This window comes from Narcine bancroftii, chromosome 3 (genome assembly GCF_036971445.1).
Source record: "Narcine bancroftii isolate sNarBan1 chromosome 3, sNarBan1.hap1, whole genome shotgun sequence".
Taxonomy (NCBI): Eukaryota; Metazoa; Chordata; class Chondrichthyes; order Torpediniformes; family Narcinidae; genus Narcine; species Narcine bancroftii.
In genome coordinates, this window is record NC_091471.1 from 366,377,848 (window position 1) to 366,398,119 (window position 20,272).

At 44.6% G+C, this 20,272-nt stretch overlaps 1 protein-coding gene and 1 long non-coding RNA gene across 4 annotated transcripts in view; one reads left to right on the forward strand and one right to left on the reverse strand.

Moving 5' to 3' along the window:
• The window catches only part of fasn (fatty acid synthase), a 91,832-nt gene extending 85,048 nt beyond the window's left edge, over nucleotides 1-6,784 (reverse strand). The window contains exon 1 of one of the 2 annotated variants that reach the window (XM_069930220.1): nucleotides 6,570-6,784. In XM_069930220.1, coding sequence (XP_069786321.1) covers nucleotides 6,570-6,775 — 206 coding nt within the window. In that variant the 5' untranslated portion in view covers nucleotides 6,776-6,784. The remainder of the gene's footprint in view (nucleotides 1-6,569) is intronic. The other variant, XM_069930221.1, reaches the window with a different exon arrangement.
• The window catches only part of LOC138759576 (uncharacterized), a 91,621-nt gene continuing 77,053 nt past the window's right edge, over nucleotides 5,705-20,272 (forward strand). For both annotated transcript variants that reach the window (XR_011354958.1, XR_011354959.1), the window contains exon 1: nucleotides 5,705-5,907. This is a non-coding gene — a long non-coding RNA (uncharacterized lncRNA). The remainder of the gene's footprint in view (nucleotides 5,908-20,272) is intronic.

Consider the following 20,272-nt stretch of genomic DNA (forward strand, 5'->3'; position numbering starts at 1 on the left):
CAACCAAGCACAAAAATTGAATGCATTTTGGAGTTCAAGGAAATTTTATTGAGAGGGTCTCCCAAGACAACGTCTGGTTGACGTGATGAATTGCATTTATCAGTTTCCAGTGACTCAGTACAGTTACAACAATCCTTTGTATCCTCCCTGCTGAAATCCTACTCCTTCTCAACATTGAAGTGACATTATTGACAATGTGCTGTCATTTAAAAAAAACTTTCCAGTTAGATTTGAATGAATATTCATATCAACAGAAACAGAACAGGCAATCATTTATCTCACATCATTCCATTCACATTTAACTGTTTTGGCCTACCATTATTAATTTACTGCTATTGATGCTTTATCTCAGCTGAGACAATTAGATTAATTTAATCTACTGCTTTTATCACAGATTACTTCCTAGTTGAATGCCGAGAGCATTATGAAGTTATAATCACACAGAATATCCTCAACAGGTCCAAGGTAGGTCACTATAATTGACTTTCACTTCTCATGAACCATAGAGTCAAGACGAACATAAAGCAGCTCCAGTTATGCTTTGTTTCACAAAACTGCACGTTAAGACCAGCTAACTAAATTTAAGAATAGGTTTAACACAGATTATTGAAGCATGGATTTATTTTAAACAAACTAATGCATTGTTATTTTTTGGAATTTTGAACCCTGTATTCGTACAATAAAGTTCATGAAAAGCATTTTTTTCTAAATCATTAAACTAAGATAAAGTCAGATTATTGAACTATTTAAATAATAGAATGAAGTGTGCAGGAGAAGGCCATACAGCTCTATTTCTTTGCTGCCCTCAAGGAGCTAACCAATTTCCACTTCAGCTACTTTATTAATTTTTCTGATGATTAAAATTTAATCTGCTTTCATTGCCTTTTCAGGTTATACAGCCCATGTCATAATCAACTGCATTAAAATCAAATTTCTTATCACCTTGCTTCCTGTTCTTATGTAAGAGATGAAAATTTGTCATTAGATACATTAATAGGATGTTATTTGCTCAAACTAAAGCAGACATTCTCAACAGGGGCCATACGACTCCTGGGGGTGGGAGGGGCACAGCACATTTAAGGGATAAATCAAAAAATGTTTGTTTTTTTTAATGTACACAAATATTCGAGTATAATGCAAAATTTTTTTCCCCTCTTTTCCCATTAAAAATTGGGGGGGGGGGGGTGTGCCCCCCACATAGAGTGGCCAGAGAGACGGCAGCGCGACTCGGGCGGGCGAGCGGCCAGAGAGACAGCAGCGCGACTCGGGCGGGCGAGCGACCAGAGAGACAGCAGCGCGACTCGGGCGGGCGAGCGGCCAGAGACAGCAGTGCGACTCGGGCGGGCAAGCGGCCAGAGAGACAGCAGCGCGACTCGGGTGGGCGAGCGGCCAGAGAGACGGCAGCAAAGAGAGGGCAGGGGGTAAAATTTTTCCCCCTTAAAAATGGAGGGAAAAATAAAAAATTTAAAAAAAAAAATGGAGGGGAGTGCATTATACATGGAATCCATTATACACGAATATTTACAGTCGTCAGTAGGAGAGAAGTACAGAAGAAATAAACTAAACTCGACTGCTTCATAGAGAAAAGGGCCCATAAACTTTGAGCAAAGTCCTAAAGGGGTCTAGCCAAAAAAAGTTGAGAATGGTTGCTCTAACAATACAAGAAAACTTACATTAAATGTTTTAGAAACCTGCTGTAAAGCAATAGCAGCAATTAAATAATGCTTAATAAAGAAAAACTGAAGCCTGCCTTCAACACTTACATTCTGACAGTAAAATTGAACAATTTATTACTGATGTAGTCAGCAATGTTCTTCACTACAGCCAAAGCTCCTGCTGCATTTTAAAATCACTGCATTGTACATAAATGAACTGAATTGTGCTTTGATTCGTGGCTAACTGAAACCATTCAGAACAACTTTTCCTGGCTCCTAATAACAGTCTGTTGTCTATGTAGAGAGATCACCAATGTTCTCAAACCTAGAGCTGAGCCTTTCCATTGTATAACGATTGCAAGCTGCCGCCCTCATGTTCGAAAAGCTGAACTACTGAGAATGTAACAAAATGAAACGTTCAATAGAGAACTGTTGCTCCTATCTTTTTACCTACTCTGCATTTATTTTATCCCCTCTCTACTTTTCTTCACCCCGCCCCCCCTCCTTCCTAGTATTCTCTCCACCTCTCATACCTTCTGTCCTGTCACCTCTAGGCCACTCCCGCAGCTCAATTCCCCCTTCACGTGTTGACTTGATAAAGAGTCCAGAGCCCATGTGTGCTATCTAACCTGCTGAGTTCCTCCTGCAATTCTATGTCAACACGATGTTTAGTTTTATGGAGTTTTTTTTAAAAAAAAAACAAATTGCATGAAGCTTTCCTCTGAACCCCAAAGATATGAATTCCTCTGCTAAATATTGATTTGTTTAAATGTTGTAGGTAATGAGTGAAACTTCTATTTCATGATGTCTATCCAGCACAATCTACATTTTTATCTTGTAAGGATTAGGAAAGACTGAAGGAAAATGCCATCAGAAATTGAGATTATATATTAATTTTTATTCCCCAAATCAAAGTGAAAGGAATGGGTCAGTAATGGAAAGATTTGGCTGCACTTTTCCTATCGCTATATCAAATTTGACTAAAGTCTATGGGGTCCCATTTATTTAAGCAAGTTTTTCTTTTTCCAGAAAAAAATGTGCCAGGAAATAGATCAAACAATACTTGAAAGATTTAAAATATTAGTAATTTTCACAATTAAAGTTAATTTTAGTGCCAAGTAGGACACACATTCTTTCCATTAATCTATCTCTCCTTTTAAATGTTTGATCTCATTGTAGGTACCACTTAGTACCTCCCATTTTTAAGAGCAGAAATTTCAACTACTCTGCCTTGTTTCCTTTCCAATGCAGTTTCAGAGGTCATCAACCAAATCTGGCTGCCCAGATACAATCCATCAGAAGCTGCCACTCCTTCCTCTCCAGTGTGTGGGCATTAAATTGTAAACTACCTCTAGGTGTATAGTGGGCAGCAGGTCAGCATCAGAACAAATCTAATCGGGGGACATCAGGGTAATTGCAGGGTGGAGGACAAACTGCCATTCGTGTGGCAATCTTGTGTGGCATTCAGGTGGGGGCATGGGCTCGAATGCTCCTCCCCATGACACCAACTCTGTGATGGGGAATACAGGTGGGAGGGGGATGAAGAGTTGAAACAGGATGGGGAGAGGGCAGAGGGTGAAGAAGGATAGCTCTCCGATAGGAGGAGGAAGGGAGGTAGACAGATGAGGGAAAGAGAAACAGGGGAAAAGGGTGCCTGTACATCATTAAGAGCAACCAGATATGGATCTCAGTTGTCCAAATGGCTAATTCCTTTTTTAAAGGCTAACAGAGAGAAAGGGCAGCTCCTGGCTCCTATCTCTATTATCAACTATATTCTTAATCCATATTCCACCTCTAAGAACAAGCTAATGCATCTCCAATACAGTAATAATTCAGATGCTACCACTTCCCATCCTCAAGTCAGAATCCCCTGGTCCATTGACTCCTTTAAAGGCAATCCCACTTGAATTCCATTCTCCACCTGCCGATGGCGCACAAAATACTTGGGGCCATGCTCCTTTTCTTTTTACAATTACCCGATTAATTACCTTGCCCAGCCAATAAAAATTCACACGATCCTTCAACTTCACTAATTGTCATCCTAGCTACAGGCTCCCTTTCATTTCCGCACTCCCTTGAATAGGCTTCCTGGAACTATTCCAAATTGAACTGAACGGGTTTCCCTTCCTTCCTAGCTGGGCCCATCCGAACCATTTTTAAAAAAATGGTACTGTAGGTCACAGTACAGGGACCTCCCAATGTTAACTCCAGAAGAGTACAGGGACCTCCCAATGTTAACTCCAGAAGAGTACAGGGACCTCCCAATATTAACTCCAGAAGAGTACAGGGACCTCCCAAGGTTAACTCCAGAAGAGTACAGGGACCTCCCAATGTTAACTCCAGAAGAGTACAGGGACCTCCCAATGTTAACTCCAGAAGAGTACAGGGACCTCCCAATGTTAACTCCAGAAGAGTACAGGGACCTCCCAATGTTAACTCCAGAAGAGTACAGGGACCTCCCAATGTTAACTCCAGAAGAGTACAGGGACCTCCCAATGTTAACTCCAGAAGAGTACAGGGACCTCCCAATATTAACTCCAGAAGAGTACAGGGACCTCCCAATTTAACTCCAGAAGAGTACAGGGACCTCCCAATGTTAACTCCAGAAGAGTCCAGGGACCTCCCAATGTTAACTCCAGTATAGTACAGGGACCTCCCAATGTTAACTCCAGTATAGTACAGGGACCTCCCAATATTAACTCCAGAAGAGTACAGGGACCTCCCAAGGTTAACTCCAGAAGAGTACAGGGACCTCCCAATGTTAACTCCAGAAGAGTACAGGGACCTCCCAATGTTAACTCCAGAAGAGTACAGGGACCTCCCAATGTTAACTCCAGAAGAGTACAGGGACCTCCCAATGTTAACTCCAGAAGAGTACAGGGACCTCCCAATGTTAACTCCAGAAGAGTACAGGGACCTCCCAATGTTAACTCCAGAAGAGTACAGGGACCTCCCAATATTAACTCCAGAAGAGTACAGGGACCTCCCAATTTAACTCCAGAAGAGTACAGGGACCTCCCAATGTTAACTCCAGAAGAGTCCAGGGACCTCCCAATGTTAACTCCAGTATAGTACAGGGACCTCCCAATGTTAACTCCAGTATAGTACAGGGACCTCCCAATGTTAACTCCAGAAGAGTACAGGGACCTCCCAATGTTAACTCCAGTATAGTACAGGGACCTCCCAATGTTAACTCCAGTATAGTACAGGGACCTCCCAATTTAACTCTAGAAGAGTACAGGGACCTCCCAATTTAACTCTAGAAGAGTCCAGGGACCTCCCAATGTTAACTCCAGTATAGTACAGGGACCTCCCAATGTTAACTCCAGTATAGTACAGGGACCTCCCAATGTTAACTCCAGAAGAGTACAGGGACCTCCCAATGTTAACTCCAGTATAGTACAGGGACCTCCCAATTTAACTCTAGAAGAGTACAGGGACCTCCCAGTTTAACTCTAGAAGAGTCCAGGGACCTCCCAATGTTAACTCCAGTATAGTACAGGGACCTCCCAATGTTAACTCCAGTATAGTACAGGGACCTCCCAATGTTAACTCCAGAAGAGTACAGGGACCTCCCAATGTTAACTCCAGTATAGTACAGGGACCTCCCAATTTAACTCTAGAAGAGTACAGGGACCTCCCAATGTTAACTCCAGTATAGTACAGGGACCTCCCAATTTAACTCTAGAAGTGTACAGGGACCTCCCAATTTAATTCCAGAAGAGTACAGGCACCTCCCAATTTAACTCCAGGAACCAACCTGCCAAATGGAGGCACATGTGGAAAGGTGGTCACTTACCCCCTCCCCCCCCCCCTCCCCCCCCCAGCCTGGCTCGAAACTAGATTTCCAGGTTGGATTCAGCTGCACTGAGAAAGGGAAATTCCGCAAATGACACCGCAATCGCTCAATGTTCAGGGCGAATCTGCACTCGGGTCAGATTAAGGGACAAGTCCATCCGCTCCCTTCCTCGGCGAGGGAGGGGATCGGGGCCGAAGGGCGACCCGTGGGGGTGGGGGGGCAAAGCACCTCGCGACGTCCGGGGGGGGGGGGCACCTCGCGCCTCCCCGATCACCACCCGATCGCCATTCCGCGGCGTTGAAGCAGGTCAATCATTATTTTTATTTCAACCCCCCCCCCCCCCGCAGCCCGGGCGTCGCCCTCGATGTGACCCCCCCCCCCGCCCCCCCCCGCGGAGACAAGCTCGAGGCGAAGGAGGCTGCGGCCGCGACGACGAGGCGGAACCAGGGCCTGGTAGGAGAAAATGGCAGCGCTGCCCCCTCATCCCCAGACGGGAGAGGCCCCCCCCCCGTCGGACCTTCCCTCCCCCCCCGGTCGGACCTTCCCTGCCCCCCCGTCGGACCTTCCCTCCCCCCCCGGTCGGACCTTCCCTGCCCCCCCGTCGGACCTTCCCTCCCCCCCCGTCGGACCTTCCCTCCCCCCCCGGTCGGACCTTCCCTGCCCCCCCGTCGGACCTTCCCTCCCCCCCCGGTCGGACCTTCCCTGCCCCCCCGTCGGACCTTCCCTCCCCCCCCGTCGGACCTTCCCTGCCCCCCCCCGGTCGGATCATCCCCCCCCCCCGGTCGGATCATCCCCCCCCCCGGTCGGATCATCCCCCCCCCCGGTCGGATCATCCCCCCCCCCGGTCGGATCATCCCCCCCCCCGGTCGGATCATCCCCCCCCCCCCCGGTCGGATCATCCCCCCCCCCCGGTCGGATCTTCCCCCCCCCCCCCGGTCGGATCATCCCCCCCCCCCCCCCGGTCGGATCATCCCCCCCCCCCCCGGTCGGATCATCCCCCCCCCCGGTCGGATCTTCCCCCCCCCCCGGTCGGATCTTCCCCCCCCCCCGGTCGGATCATCCCCCCCCCCGGGACCAGCGGCCTCCCCTCCGCCACCCGGTGAAGAATCCCTTACCCAGCGCTGCCGTTCCTCTCACCTCCGGTCGGTCGGTGGGTTGGTGGGGGGGGGGGTCCTGTCGGGGTCGCTGGGTGGGGGGGTGTGTGGGTGGTGGGGGGGGGTCTCCCTCCCTCCACAAGCCGGGCTCTGCCGCTCCGCTCCTCGGAGGAGCTGATGTGAACCAGTAATTGGCCCGGCCCCACACGCCACATGGGCTGACACATTGGGTTTCCAGGCCGCTCCAATGAGAGGCGAGGCAGGGCCCGTGACGTCATCCCCCTCCCCCCTCCCCTCCCCTCCCCTCCCCCTCCCACGCCGGAGAAGACGCAGTCTCCGCACAGAGGTTACTGCAGTTCACCAGGGCTGGAGGAGCCTCACTCCTTCCCGGCCCGGCCTTCATGATACCGACAGCAGGAGGGCTGGGGTGTGGGGGGGGGGGATCTGGGGTGTGGGGGGGGGGGTCTGGGGTGTGGGGGGGGGGTCTGGGGTGTGGGGGGGGGATCTGGGGTGTGGGGGGGGGATCTGGGGTGTGGGGGGGGGATCTGGGGTGTGGGGGGGGATCTGGGGTGTGGGGGGGGGATCTGGGGTGTGGGGGGGGGATCTGGGGTGTGGGGGGGGGGTCTTGTGACTCTAGTCTGGCCAGAGATGCAGGACCTCTCTCTGATCCAACCCCCCCACCTACCTCCAGCACCCCCACCACCACCTCCAGCACCCCCACCACCACCTCCAGCACCCTCACCACCACCTCCAGCACCCCTACCACCTACCTCCAGCACCCCTACCACCTACCTCCAGCACCCCTACCACCTACCTCCAGCACCCCCACCACCACCTCCAGCACCCCCACCACCACCTCCAGCACCCCCACCACCTACCTCCAGCACCCCTACCACCTACCTCCAGCACCCCCACCACCACCTCCAGCACCCCCACCACCACCTCCAGCACCCCCACCACCACCTCCAGCACCCCCACCACCAGCAGAAGACGTTCCTGCTGTGAACTGGCAACACAGTTAAAAAGCGGGGAATCCAATCAAAGGGGCAGCACCAGTCGTGGGAGTGAAAAGAGGTGATCTGCCTGCCTCCTCTCCCATCCCACCCCCGTGTGAGCTGGGTGTCCTGCAAACAGGGTGATGCGCTCCTCATCCATCGAAGGCACTCGATCCCTCTCAATCATCACTCAGGCTGGAGATCGGAAGGGGACGTGGTCAATCATGTTCACCAATGGGTTATCAAGTTGCGTGAGATGCAGTCAAGTTTCCTTAGCATGCACTGGCAGATCTGATAGTTTAATAGCAGAATTTAGTGTCATGAACAAGTCCTGAAACTCATTGTTTGGCCACGGCATCCCAGTGCCACCGTCCCTGCAAACCACCTTATGAAAAATAGCGCAGGGAAGAAGCTGTCCTTCTGCTGCTCAGTGCTCATCTTTCAGCTCATTATTTCCCAATAGTAGCAGAGTGAAAAGGGCATGGTGGGTAGAGGCAGCTTTCTTGAGACCCTGATACCTGGTGCCCCTTCAGTCAGTTTTGAGACAGTCTCCAGCAGCCCACAGCTTCCATGCGTTCTCCACCTCGAGGCCCCAGCAGCCCACAGCTTCCGTAGGTTCTCCACCTCGAGTCCCCAGCAGCCCACAGCTTCCATGGGTTCTCCACCTCCAGTCCCCAGCAGCCCACAGCTTCCATGGGTTCTCCACCTCCAGTCCCCAGCAGCCCACAGCTTCCATGGGTTCTCCTCCTCGAGTCCCCAGCAGCTCCCAGCTTCCATGGGTTCTCCTCCTCGAGTCCCCAGCAGCCCACAGCTTCCATGGGTTCTCCACCTCCAGTTGCCAGCAGCCCACAGCATCCATTGGTCTTTCAGCCACAGAACTCCCTAACTGGTCCACCACCTCGGTCACTGTCTCCTCTACTTCTCTTTCTTGTACGGGGGAGGGTCTTCCCATTTTCTGGAGCCCTGCTCCAGTCCTCCTCTCCCCTGGAGTCTGCAACCCCTCGTAGCCGCTGCTGATCAGAGGCACTGCCATCTTGGGCACAGACCCCCCACAGTTGCAGGATTTAAAATAAAACTGCCGTCGGCTCCTTGAACAGGCCGTTCAAAGCCTGTGCGGAGCTGATGGCAATTGACTGGACAGTTGGACCCTGTGGTAGAGCTGTATCTCCACTCCTCACTCCCCGTGGGTCTGTGCCAATGGCAGCGCTGACATTACAGTGGCTCCGGCAGCCCCACTATTTTCTGTTCCCTTGTAATTACTTGTATGTGTACCGTCATTGGCTGCCTTTAATAGAATAACTGTGTACAAGCAGAATTAATAAAGTTATTGAATTTTCAAATTGGATTTAAAGGAAAAAATATACCATTTATCCGAGATGAAAATTAATCATCATTCATATACATCCTTTCTGTAATCAAGTAGTTTTAGAAGCATGGTGAATGTAAAATTCGAAGCTGGATCTCAATCCAAAACAGATCATACTTTTCAGAATCAGAATTTATTGTCATGAACAAGTCACAAAATTTGTGGTTTTGTGGTAGAATCACGGTACAAATGTTCATCGAAACCACCTTACAAAAATGAATAAAAATAGTGCAGGAAAAGTCAAAGTGAGGCCGTGTCTTTGGTTCATTGGTCATTCAGGAATCTGCTGCTGAGGGCTCGTCTTCAGGCTTCAGTACCTTTTTCCCTGATGGTAGCAGAGTGGTGGTGGTCTGTGAGGGTAGAAGCTGCTTTCTTAAGACACCGCCTCTTGTACATCTCCTTGATGGAGTGGTCTGGTGCCTGTGATGTCACAGGCTGAGTTAACAACCCTTTGGAGTTTTATTTCTCATCCTGAGCCTTGGTGCCTCCATATCAGACAGTAATGCAACCAGCTAGAATGCTCTGCACAGTACACCTGTAGAAGTTTTCGAGAGTCTTCAGTGACATACCGAAACTTCTCAAACATCTCACAAAGTATAGCCGCGGGCAAGCTTTCTTCTTGATTGCATCGACATGGAGGCAGATCCTCAGAGATGTTGACACCCAGGATTTTGAAGTTCTTTACCTTCTCCATTACTAAGCTCTCGATTAGGACTGGGTCATGTTCTCCTGTCTTTCTCCTGAAGTCCACAATTACCTCCTTGATTTTGCTGATGTCAAGTGCAAGGTTGTTGGTGTGACTCCACTCAATGAGCAGATCTACAGTATCTCCCTCCTGGACGCTTCCTCCTTGCTGTTTGTGATTCTGCCGACAACTATGGTGTTATCGGCAAATTTGTAGACAACGTTGGAATTATGCCTGCCACACATAGTGAAAAGAGCAGTGGGCCTCCTTTAGGTGCGCCTGTGCACCTTGTTGATTGCAGCATTATTAGTGGTACGTTCAAATCCTCCTTGCCTCTTTTCAATATTCTGATAATAAATCATTACTTATATGTGTCCTCTCATTGCCTTCACTATAATAACCATGAATAAGCAGAATTAAGAAGTTGTTGAATTGTCAAGTGCATTTAAAGAAAATAATATATTATTTATCTAATGTGAAAATTAGATACAACCATAAAACTTGAGCTTATTTGCTCAAGAATTATTTAATTATTGTTCTTGACTCTCAATGAAGTATCAAGAGAAAAATTCAATATTTTTTTGCTCTGTGAACTGTTCAGTCTTTACCACATTTCATTACTCTAAATGAACAGAATTAGGGGATTCACCAGCTCTGGGACTTGCTGGAGATGCCTAGCTAAAACCGTATGAGAGAACATGTTGCAAATCCTTTGTATTGTCTATAGCCATGTCCATTACCTGGAGTAATAGAAATGACAAATATGGAGTTATTCTGCATAGAAAAAGACTCTTTGGCCATTCAGCATTGATAATAATCCCATTTTATTTCCCCATATTCCCATCCACACCCCCCACTACTCCCGGTTCTACCGCTCACCTGCACATTAAGTGCAATTTACACTGGTGTATTAACCTACCATACAGGATGCCAATGGCATGTGGGAGAAAACTTGTCCACAGGATGGAAACCCACAAGTTTAGATTTCAGATTCAAATTTCAGATTTATTGTCAGAGTACGTATATGACATCACATCCTATCCTAAGAATCCTCTTTCTGTTGGCGAGACAGAGTTACCACTTATTGGTAGTGCTAAATACACTACTTGACATATACATGTAAACAAATAAAGAAATGTAAACAAACTGTGTAATACCGATAGAAAAAAAATTAATAAAATGCAAAAGTAGTTCTTAAATGATTCCCTAATTTGAGTTTGTTGCTGAGGAGTCTGATGGTTGAAGAGTAGCAGCTGTTCTTGAACTTGGTGGTGTGGGTCTTGTGGCACCTTACCTCTTTCCGATGGTAGCAGTGAGAACAGAGAGTGTGCTGGGTAATTTGAATCTTTGATGATTGCTGCTGCTCTCTTTCGGCGGAGATGTTCTCGATGGTGTAGAGGGTTTTGCTTGTGATGTCCTGGGCTCTAGCTACGACCTTTTGTAGGACTTTCCACTCATGGGCATTGGTGTCCCCATCCGAGACTGAGGTCGCCCTCTCAGCGATGCGTGTACGTGCGCACACATTTTGCCCACAGGACTCAAAGGTAATCCATGGGTGCACAAAAGGCGGGTTACCTAAAATGAGGGAACTAAGAAATGCTCATTGAGGCTTTATTTAATGGAACAACAAACTAAATAAAGTAGTTCAAAGTAGAGAATAAAATCTTAATTAAATACATTCAGACTTGGATTAAAACATGCCAATACAGTTTTATGAGCCATGAGATAGGTTGTGCCCGAATGATCTTGAAACAATTTCAGATTTACATTCAGTGCCCTCATCATTTTGTCACAGGAAAACAATTTGCACAGCAGAAGATTTTTGTGCACACTGACGACTAAAAATTAGAGGGAACATTGGGAACCCTGGCAAATTTCGATAAAGGTGTGGTGCAATATCATACCCAACCACAAACGCCCGAGGAAGTAGAGGCACTGATGTGCTTTCATCTTGGGGAGATTTTGCAAAGTCCATACAGACAGCAGCTGAAACTGGACTACTGCAGGATTAGTGAGCCAGGTGGGCTAATAAATCGGATGACCATGACAACTTGCATTTGAAAAATAGCTTTGTCTTAGGATGAAATATTGTGCAATGATTTTTTTGGGTGCTGCACAAAACAATTTGTCAATATAGAAAATTGTGAACTACGTATGGCCCTTCTTTCCAAAGTCCATGATTATCCGTTTGAATCCTCAGTAGTTTTGATACCTTAACAGGATGATCTCAGGCATGTACAGTGCCTACCTTCAATGGATGCCAATTCCTCAATCTTATTTATGAATTTCAGGAGGATGGTCCCCATGGGTCAATCTTGAGTGAGTGGGGAGGGGGGGGGGTTGAAGGAGAGAGGGAAGGGAGGGGAGGAAATGACAAGAGGGAAAGGTTTGTGTGTATTTTGGTTACTATGGTTCATCGTGTGAAAAATAAAAAATCTTACAAAAGTGAGGTTTCACAACCATCCTGAATAGCACATATTTCTAGGGGTGGGAACCTGACTTGGGTAAGTCCTCATTAAGGTGGACCCTTCTTTGACTCTCTGCCCTCAGTTCTGGCATGGTGACCTGATTTTTGCCTTCCTCCCCATTTGTTTGGTCAGCCTTCTCAATTGCCAGGTTCATGATGACCCTTGCACACCCACAAACCTCGGACTCTCCTGCCAGTTTCAAGTGGCCTGCATGTTGATGCGTGATTCATTGCAAGGCCCTTTAAAAGTGCACTGTCTCCCTCCAATGAAGCAGACGATTCTGCACGGTTGAAAAGTACTCTTTAGACCGATGGTTAAGCAGTGGAGCAGAAAGTTGTCAATCAAGGGCAATTGTGTGACAAGCAGCCACTCAGAGGAGGAGGGTGTGAAGGGAAGGATGACTGTATCCAATTACTGCCAGCGAGTTGGTGCAGGGCAACCATGGGCTGATGTGGTGCTGTTGAAAGAGGAAGGGTTTGGCTGGGTTCCGGGTACCAGCAATAGGAATCCCAACAACACTGATTCGGGTCCCCAAAACTGCAGGGTTCGTGCCGCCGTTGGGGAGTCGTGCAAAACATTAGTGCATTTAAAGTAAACCGGATCCTTCGCCTAGAACGTCATATTTGTATCAAATGAACAATTTACACGATTAATAAGTTTCATTTCAGATGTCGTTATAATCGGAGGGAGGTGAATCATTCCTGACTTATTTCTGAACTGTTTGCGAGATCGCTCACGTTATTTTCGAGTTGAGATTGTTCAGGTCACCGACCTCACGATAAAAGTTTTGCAGGTCAGTTTCTTAAAAAATAAACACACTGGGAAATTGAAGGTGTGGCAGCTGGTAAAGTCCTCAGTGAGCAGACTTGGTCCACGCCAATAAGGTCCCGTGATGATTCAAGGTATTAAAAGTCATTTTTTTTCTATTCGTCCAGCGTGGGGTAAAAGGGCTTCAGCCAAATTCCAAGATGCCCGTCTAAACTTATTTGCCTGCACGTCGCCCTTGTCCCTTTAAACTTTTGATTCCACTTGCCTCCGACACCTTGGGGCATATACCCACCCCCTTGTGTGGGCCTTTCAGATCCTCATTAACCCAACACCCAACCCACCAATTTTCCCCTGCAACCGCCGCCACCGTGTCTGCCTGTCCCACATCGGACTTGTCAGCCACCAACGAGCCTGCAGCAGATGTGGACATTTACCCCCTCCATAAATCTTCGTCCGCGAAGCCAAGCCAAAAAAAAAGAAATCTAGCCCCACACTTTCAAATGACATACAGCACTGAACCACACCCTCCGGCTCACTCGAAGCCAATGCGTCTCAAACCCAAAAGTGGACTCTTCTGTCCCCAGACAATGCATTCCAGGTGCTATGCACCCTCTAAACCTCTATCCCTGTGGCCAGTCAACAATGCGACTGGAATATACACCTCATCCATGGCCCTCACTTCTTTGTAATTTTTGTCTTCAATCCTAGCAAAACGTTCACAATCTATAAAGACAACTTATTGGTCATAACAGTAATGAAATGTGACTATATTCTTCAGAGCTGTGTTAAAGTAACAGAAAAGAACCCTGTGAGTATTTCACTCCTGTTCTTGTGAAAACCTGATGTAGCATTGCAGGATCATAAACGTGATAGAAAAATGAAACCCGAAGGCAATAACGTGATCATGGGCGTTGACTGCAAGGTATTCCCGTTGAGATTTTCATAGTTTCTCTCCACTCAAATCGGGAAGCTCTTGCTTCTTTCTACTCAGTGACATAACATCTGTAGGTGGTGGGTGCATCAGTGCTTTGCTCATCGTCTTGCGTAACTGCGTTTCCTGTTCCTCTCACGAGTCAGCCAGGTGGTAGTGCATTCACGTTTTTCTCTCCAATTGGAAATGGACGAGAACATAGAAGTCCAGGTAGACTCGCCATGCAATATTAAGCAAGAGCTGTATGTCAGGGGGTGTCATTTTTCAGATACTGATCCCATCTAAGCTTTCAGGTGAACTTAAAAGATCCAATGTCGCTATTTCAAAGAATGAAAGGAGAATTATTCTTCATCGCCTTCGGAGCAAATGTAGATTAAATAAAATTAGGGTGGAGTTATATCATTTGGGCCTTCTCATTTTAAGACTATTTACGTAATACTGGAATTACTGCCACTACAGATATAATTAAAGAAACTCTCCAGATTTTCTTTTGGACCAACAATTAATTACTTATTAAAATAATCACATTCAATATTCTGTCATTTAAACAGTTAATTTCAAACACATCACAAGCATCCTACTCATACTTTCTTTGCATTTCTACTTTTTCAGTGTTTTGCGTCTCTAAATACTGTTTATTTTTCTCATTTTGCTTGTGATAGCAGAGTTAACACAAAGCAATTAAAATGAATAATTTCTGCCTAGAAATTGACTAACCAGCTCATCTTTCCAGTGATATCTGCTTTCAATAACTAATTTATTTTTAAAATAAATTCAATGGCTTCACGTCTAAGGCCCAAGGATTTCTAGTAGTTTTACTTGAATACCGTCTCAACCTGCGCCTGAGTCACAAGCTCGATGATGTTCAGACTAGAGCAGAAAAGTGACTAGTTATAGACACATCACAAAATTGCCAAAGATCCAAATATTAAAAATAGCTGCAGGTGCAGGAAACATGGAACAAAAACAGAAAATGCTGAAAATAATCAGTGGCTCAGGGGCATTTGTAGAGCAAGAGAAACAAGTGCAAACATTTCAAGTTGATGACTTTTCATCATGGCAAATGTTGACTGCTGTTGCTCCTGGTATCCTCTTCTACATTCCTCACTGAATGAAAATCTGTCTCCTAGTAGGTAGAAATGAGAAATGTGCTGGGCCACAAGGTTACTGGTGTGGCAGAAAGCTCGTAATGCTGCATCAAAGATTCAATTTGAATGCAAGTCAGCTGTGCTACTCTGCCGCCCCAACTCTGTTTGTATCCTGTCATGGCCTGTCAGATTTTCTTTTTACATTTCAGTGGGATCAATCCCCGTTCTTTTACACTCAAATATTAATCTACTCCTGCCACAAGAAAAATCAATCTGATGACCCTTTGTTTCACTTCTTTAAATGAAAATCTACACCTCTGCTGGGAAACCCAATTTGTGCATGTATTCCAAATGCAGTCCATCCAGGGCTCGATACAACTGTAACAAGATGTATCTACTGTTGAATTCATAAAATACCAACATACTATTTGCCTTCCTTTGCTACTCCTGTTAACTTACAATGAATCTTCTATAAATTACCAACTTCCCTCTAAATACTAATGCTTCTCAGTATCCCACAATTTAACAAATATTCTGTCTTTCCATTTTTTTACCAAAAGGCTTCAAACAGTATTTGGTCCACTGACACATCTAAGCACTTTAGACTGTGATGAAAGTTCCTGCATCAACCATCCCTTTTGAACTGTATATGTGTGAAAAGGGAAAAAGTGTGTATCATGGTTAATGTGATTTATGGTGTGAAAAATAAAAAATTTAAAAAAAAAACCCATCCCTTTTGGGAGCAAGTTCCAACCCGTTAACAGTTCCTGGGGTCAAAATATCTTTCCTCATCTTTCTAATTCTCCCAATTACTTTGAGTTGATACCCACTGATTTTTACTAAGAGAAATAAGCCCTTCCTGTTTCTTCTTTATGTCCAAGCTTATCAATGTCATACTTCACTACTAAAGCAACCGCGTAACCTCCTCTGTCCCCAAAAAATCCTCTAGCTTATGTTTTCTACATTGCTACTACTTTCCAGTCCTGGTACCCTCCTCAAATCTGTGTACACTTTCACCTGCAACATTATCTGATGACAATATCTGAAGTAGTTTTTGAGCTGTTGTCTTGCTAGTTTTGTAAATATTCCACCATAACTTCCTGCCTCATCTAATAAACAGTAAACCGTAAAACCTGTTATCTGGAACTCAAGCAACCAGAAGCCTTAAGCAACTGGCAAAAAAACTCCGAGAAAAATAAACAGATAGATATATAATTGGAATACATAACAATTTAAATAAAAGTTTAAAATTGTAAATGTTCTCTAACGTAACACATAAACCTTTGGTGAAGATGGAAGCAAATATTCAGCCAGCAGAGAGCCTTTGTCGTGCTTTGCTTGTAGCAGCCATTTGAATAAAGTTATGTTTGAATAAAATGGCATTGCCCAGGATGAAGAGATGTCGCTCGCCATTGGGGTGGCTCTCTTAAATTGTCTCCTTATCCCTGTTTAGTTGGAGTCTTTATCTTTATTAGTAGATTATATTTTTATCTGTAAACTTGGGGGAGGGGGTGTTAATTATGATGGTGGCACAGTTGGAGTAGTAGTTAGTGAAATGATGATACAGCGCCAGCGATTTGAATTGAAATTTTGTCTTTTTCTTTTTAAAATATTTCAAGTGAACAGTATGGTTATTATATTGCATTGTAAAATTCAAGAGAAGAAAAAAACTTCTATTTCAGAACCCCATACCACTAAGCAAGGTTAAAAGCTAACACGTAGGAATCAAGTGACAACCTGGAGATGGTCAGCACAGCACCAAAGCTTCAGAACAACCCTAATTCTTTAGGTTATGATAATAGTCCATAAATGGACCCCACATCTTTGGGAAGTTAGTATTTGACTCTTTAATGGCCTATCTAATTTTTTCTAAACTTAAACGAGACATAATATCACTTAACCAGGCAGGTGTAGGTGGAGTGTTGTTTATCCATTTCATCAAAATTGCACGTCGGGCTATCAGTGAGGTAAAAGATAAAATTTGGTTTTGAGTTGGTGTCAGTAAAACATCATCATCTTGAAATGATCTGAATAGAGCAATTGGTGTCCGAATAGGGACATGAATAAATTTTGTGTTATGGGAATTACCTAATTAAAGTGAACTTTACATAATTAAGGTCTACAATACTAATTTTTTAAATTACTTTAATTTTGCACTGTCTATTTTCTTATAAACTGTTTGTCCTTAATGCTGGTGTATTAGTTAAGCATTGTAAGAGTGAGTCTCAAGCAACTAGAAAACTCACTTATCTGGAATCTACCGATCCCTGAAAGTACCAGGTTTTACTGTTCCTTTCAACCACCTTTTAGTGATCTGTCCTGCTATTTTTAATCTGTTGATCTACGTTCCAAGGTGCCCTTGTTTCTCCACTCCGTTCAATTTCCTCTCATTTATTATTTATTCCCTTGTATGGTTGCATCTCCCCAAATGCATCATTCACTCTCCTAGATTAAATTCATTTGTTACTTTTCCTGTCATGTACATTTTCCTACAGAATAATATTTCATAGGGTTTCCAGTCAACTTGCCACCTGACCCTTTTCTAATCAGACAGGAAACATTAATACCATTAACCGTTCTTTGCAATGTAGCCTGAGCATTTAAGTGGATCAAATGAAAAACAATTCAGGTGCTAAGAAACCGAAACAAGAATGGAAAGTGCGCAGGAAAACTATTTTAATGTTTCCATCAACGATCTTTAATCAAAACGGGAAAATGCTGAGAATAACAGCTGTTACACAAATACAGACCTTGGGTTAAGGAGAGGAGGAATGGAAAAAGAACAAAGGGAAAGGATGTGCAGAAAGGAGGTTAAGTGTGCTTAACGAACAAAAAGGATAATGTTTCTGCACAAGTTGTTGAAAACTGAGCAAGAAATAAATAACTGAAGGTAAGAAGGGAGGGATGGTGACACAAGAATAACACAGTAGTGTAGAAATTGGGCATATGATAGGGCAGCACGGTTGGTGTAGCAGTTGGCTCAATGACTTTACAGCGCCAGCAATTGGGTTCAGACCTGGGTTTGAATCCCGCACTGTCTGTAAGAAGTTTGTACATTCTCCCCGTGTCCGTGTGGGTTTTTTCCAGGGGCTCCAGTGTAATGGGGTGTAAATTGGGCGGCACAGACTTGTAGGGCCAAATTGCTGTATGTCTAAATTTAAAAATATCTTGAACCCAAGGTATTGATCGTAACCACCCCACCCCCTGTAGACAATTGTCAATGGCAGTCTGGGCACAGAAAGAATAGAATGCACAATGATTTTCTTCCTCTGCATGAAATAAAGTTCTCAGATTAACTTTCAGAGCTTTTTTTTTAAAAAAGGGAATCAGTTGAATATCATTAACTATAAATTTTGCATTTATCCATAGCTGTGAAATTTTCCCACCTTAAATGATGTTTCAACAAGGTCATCCTGTGCTACACGATATTCTTCAAAAATATTTATTACTATTGGTGTGGGGGGGTGGGGGTGGGGAGAAGGTCTCCATATTTTGGATGATGCAAAGAATGAGGAGTTCAGAAAGGCCTTTTTAAAATCAAGGTTAGTGATAGAAAATTCATGATTATTTTGTAAGAATACATTGTTGTGTCTAACTTCTGTACATTTTAGAGGTCAGTAGCTTAGATTATGTCATTAAATGCTTATACCAATGCAAAATAAATGATTTGAATGGTGGTAAATGACCAATATGTAATTTGCTTACAAAGTTGACATTTAACTGGAATTTTTTTTTGTCAGGTAACATTATTAAGAAAAATAACAATGCCATTTATGTGTCACATTACTTACCTTGAATTTCATCCTAATCTTTAAAAGCCTTTCCCCACTTTCCTCTCCACCTTTTAGAGTCCTCATGGATCGGCATTAAATTTTGATTGATGATAATGTTCCTATCAAGCACCTTGGAATATTTTACCATGTTGATGCTGTACAAATGCATGTTGTTTGAGAGAGCCGTGGTTTTCAAGGAATATTGGAAACTTGGTTCGAAGAAAAAGGGAGGCGTACATTAGATATAAGAAGCATGGAGTTAAGGAGATGTTTGAAAGATACATTGAATGTAAGAGGAATCTTAAGAGAGGAATTAGGAAAGCTAAAAGAAGGTACGAGAAAACTATGGCAAGCAGGGTGAAAACTAATCCAAAAGAGTTCTACAAATATGTTAATGGTAAGAGGAAAGCTAGAGACAAAATTGGTCCCTTAGAAAATCAGAGCGGAAAACTGTGTGTGGAGCCTAGAGAAATGGGGGAGATATTGAACAGTTTCTTTTCTTCGGTATTCACTAAGGAGAAGGATATTGGGAGATGTGAGATAAAAAAAGCAAATTGGGTAAATATGGGGAATATAGAGATTACAAAAGGTGTAGTTTTAAGGCTTTTGAAGAATATAAAGGTGGATAAGTCTCCGGGACCAGACGGGATCTTCCCCAGGACATTGACAGAAGTGAAGGAGGAAATAGCAGAGGCTCTGGTGGTAATTTTCCAAATGTCATTAGATATGGGGATAGTGCCGGAGGATTGGCGCATTGCGCATGTGGTTCCATTATTTAAAAAGGGTTCAAGGAGGAAGCCTGGCAACTATCGGCCTGTAAGTTTGACGTCTGTGGTAGGTAAATTAATGGAGAAAATTCTTAGAGATAGTACTTATAAACATCTGGATAGACAGGGTCTGATCAGGAGCACTCAACATGGATTTGTGGGAGGAAGGTCATGTTTGACCAATCTGATTGAATTTTTTGAAGAGGTGACTAAGAATGTGGATGAGGGTAGCACAGTGGATGTTGTCTATATGGACTTCAGTAAGGCCTTCGATAAGGTACCACATGGAAGGTTAGTTAGGAAGGTGCAGTCTTTAGGTATAAATTTTAAGATAGTCAAATGGATTGAACATTGGCTGAAAGGGAGAGGCCAGAGAGTGGTAGTGGATAATTGTCTGTCAGGTTGGAGGCCGGTGACCAGTGGTGTGCCTCAAGGATCTGTATTGGGCCCATTGTTGTTCGTTATATACATTAATGATCTAGATGATGGGATGGTGAATTGGATTAGTAAATATGCAGACGATACTAAGATAGGTGGAATAGTGGATAATGAAGAAGGTTTTCAAGGATTGCAGAGGGATTTGGGCTGCTTAGAAAAGTGGGCTGAAAAATGGCAGATGGAATTTAATGCTGATAAGTGTGAGGTGCTTCATTTTGGTAAGAAGAATCAGAATAGGACATACGTGGTAAATGGGAGAGCATTGAGGAATACAGAAGAGCAGAAAGATTTAGGATTGATGGTACATCGTTCCCTGAAGGTAGAAACTCACGTGAATAGGGTGGTGAAGAAGGCTTTTAGTATGCTGGCCTTTATCAATCATTGCATGGAATATAGGAGTTGGGAGGTGATGTTGAGATTGTCTAAGACGTTGGTGCGGCCTCAT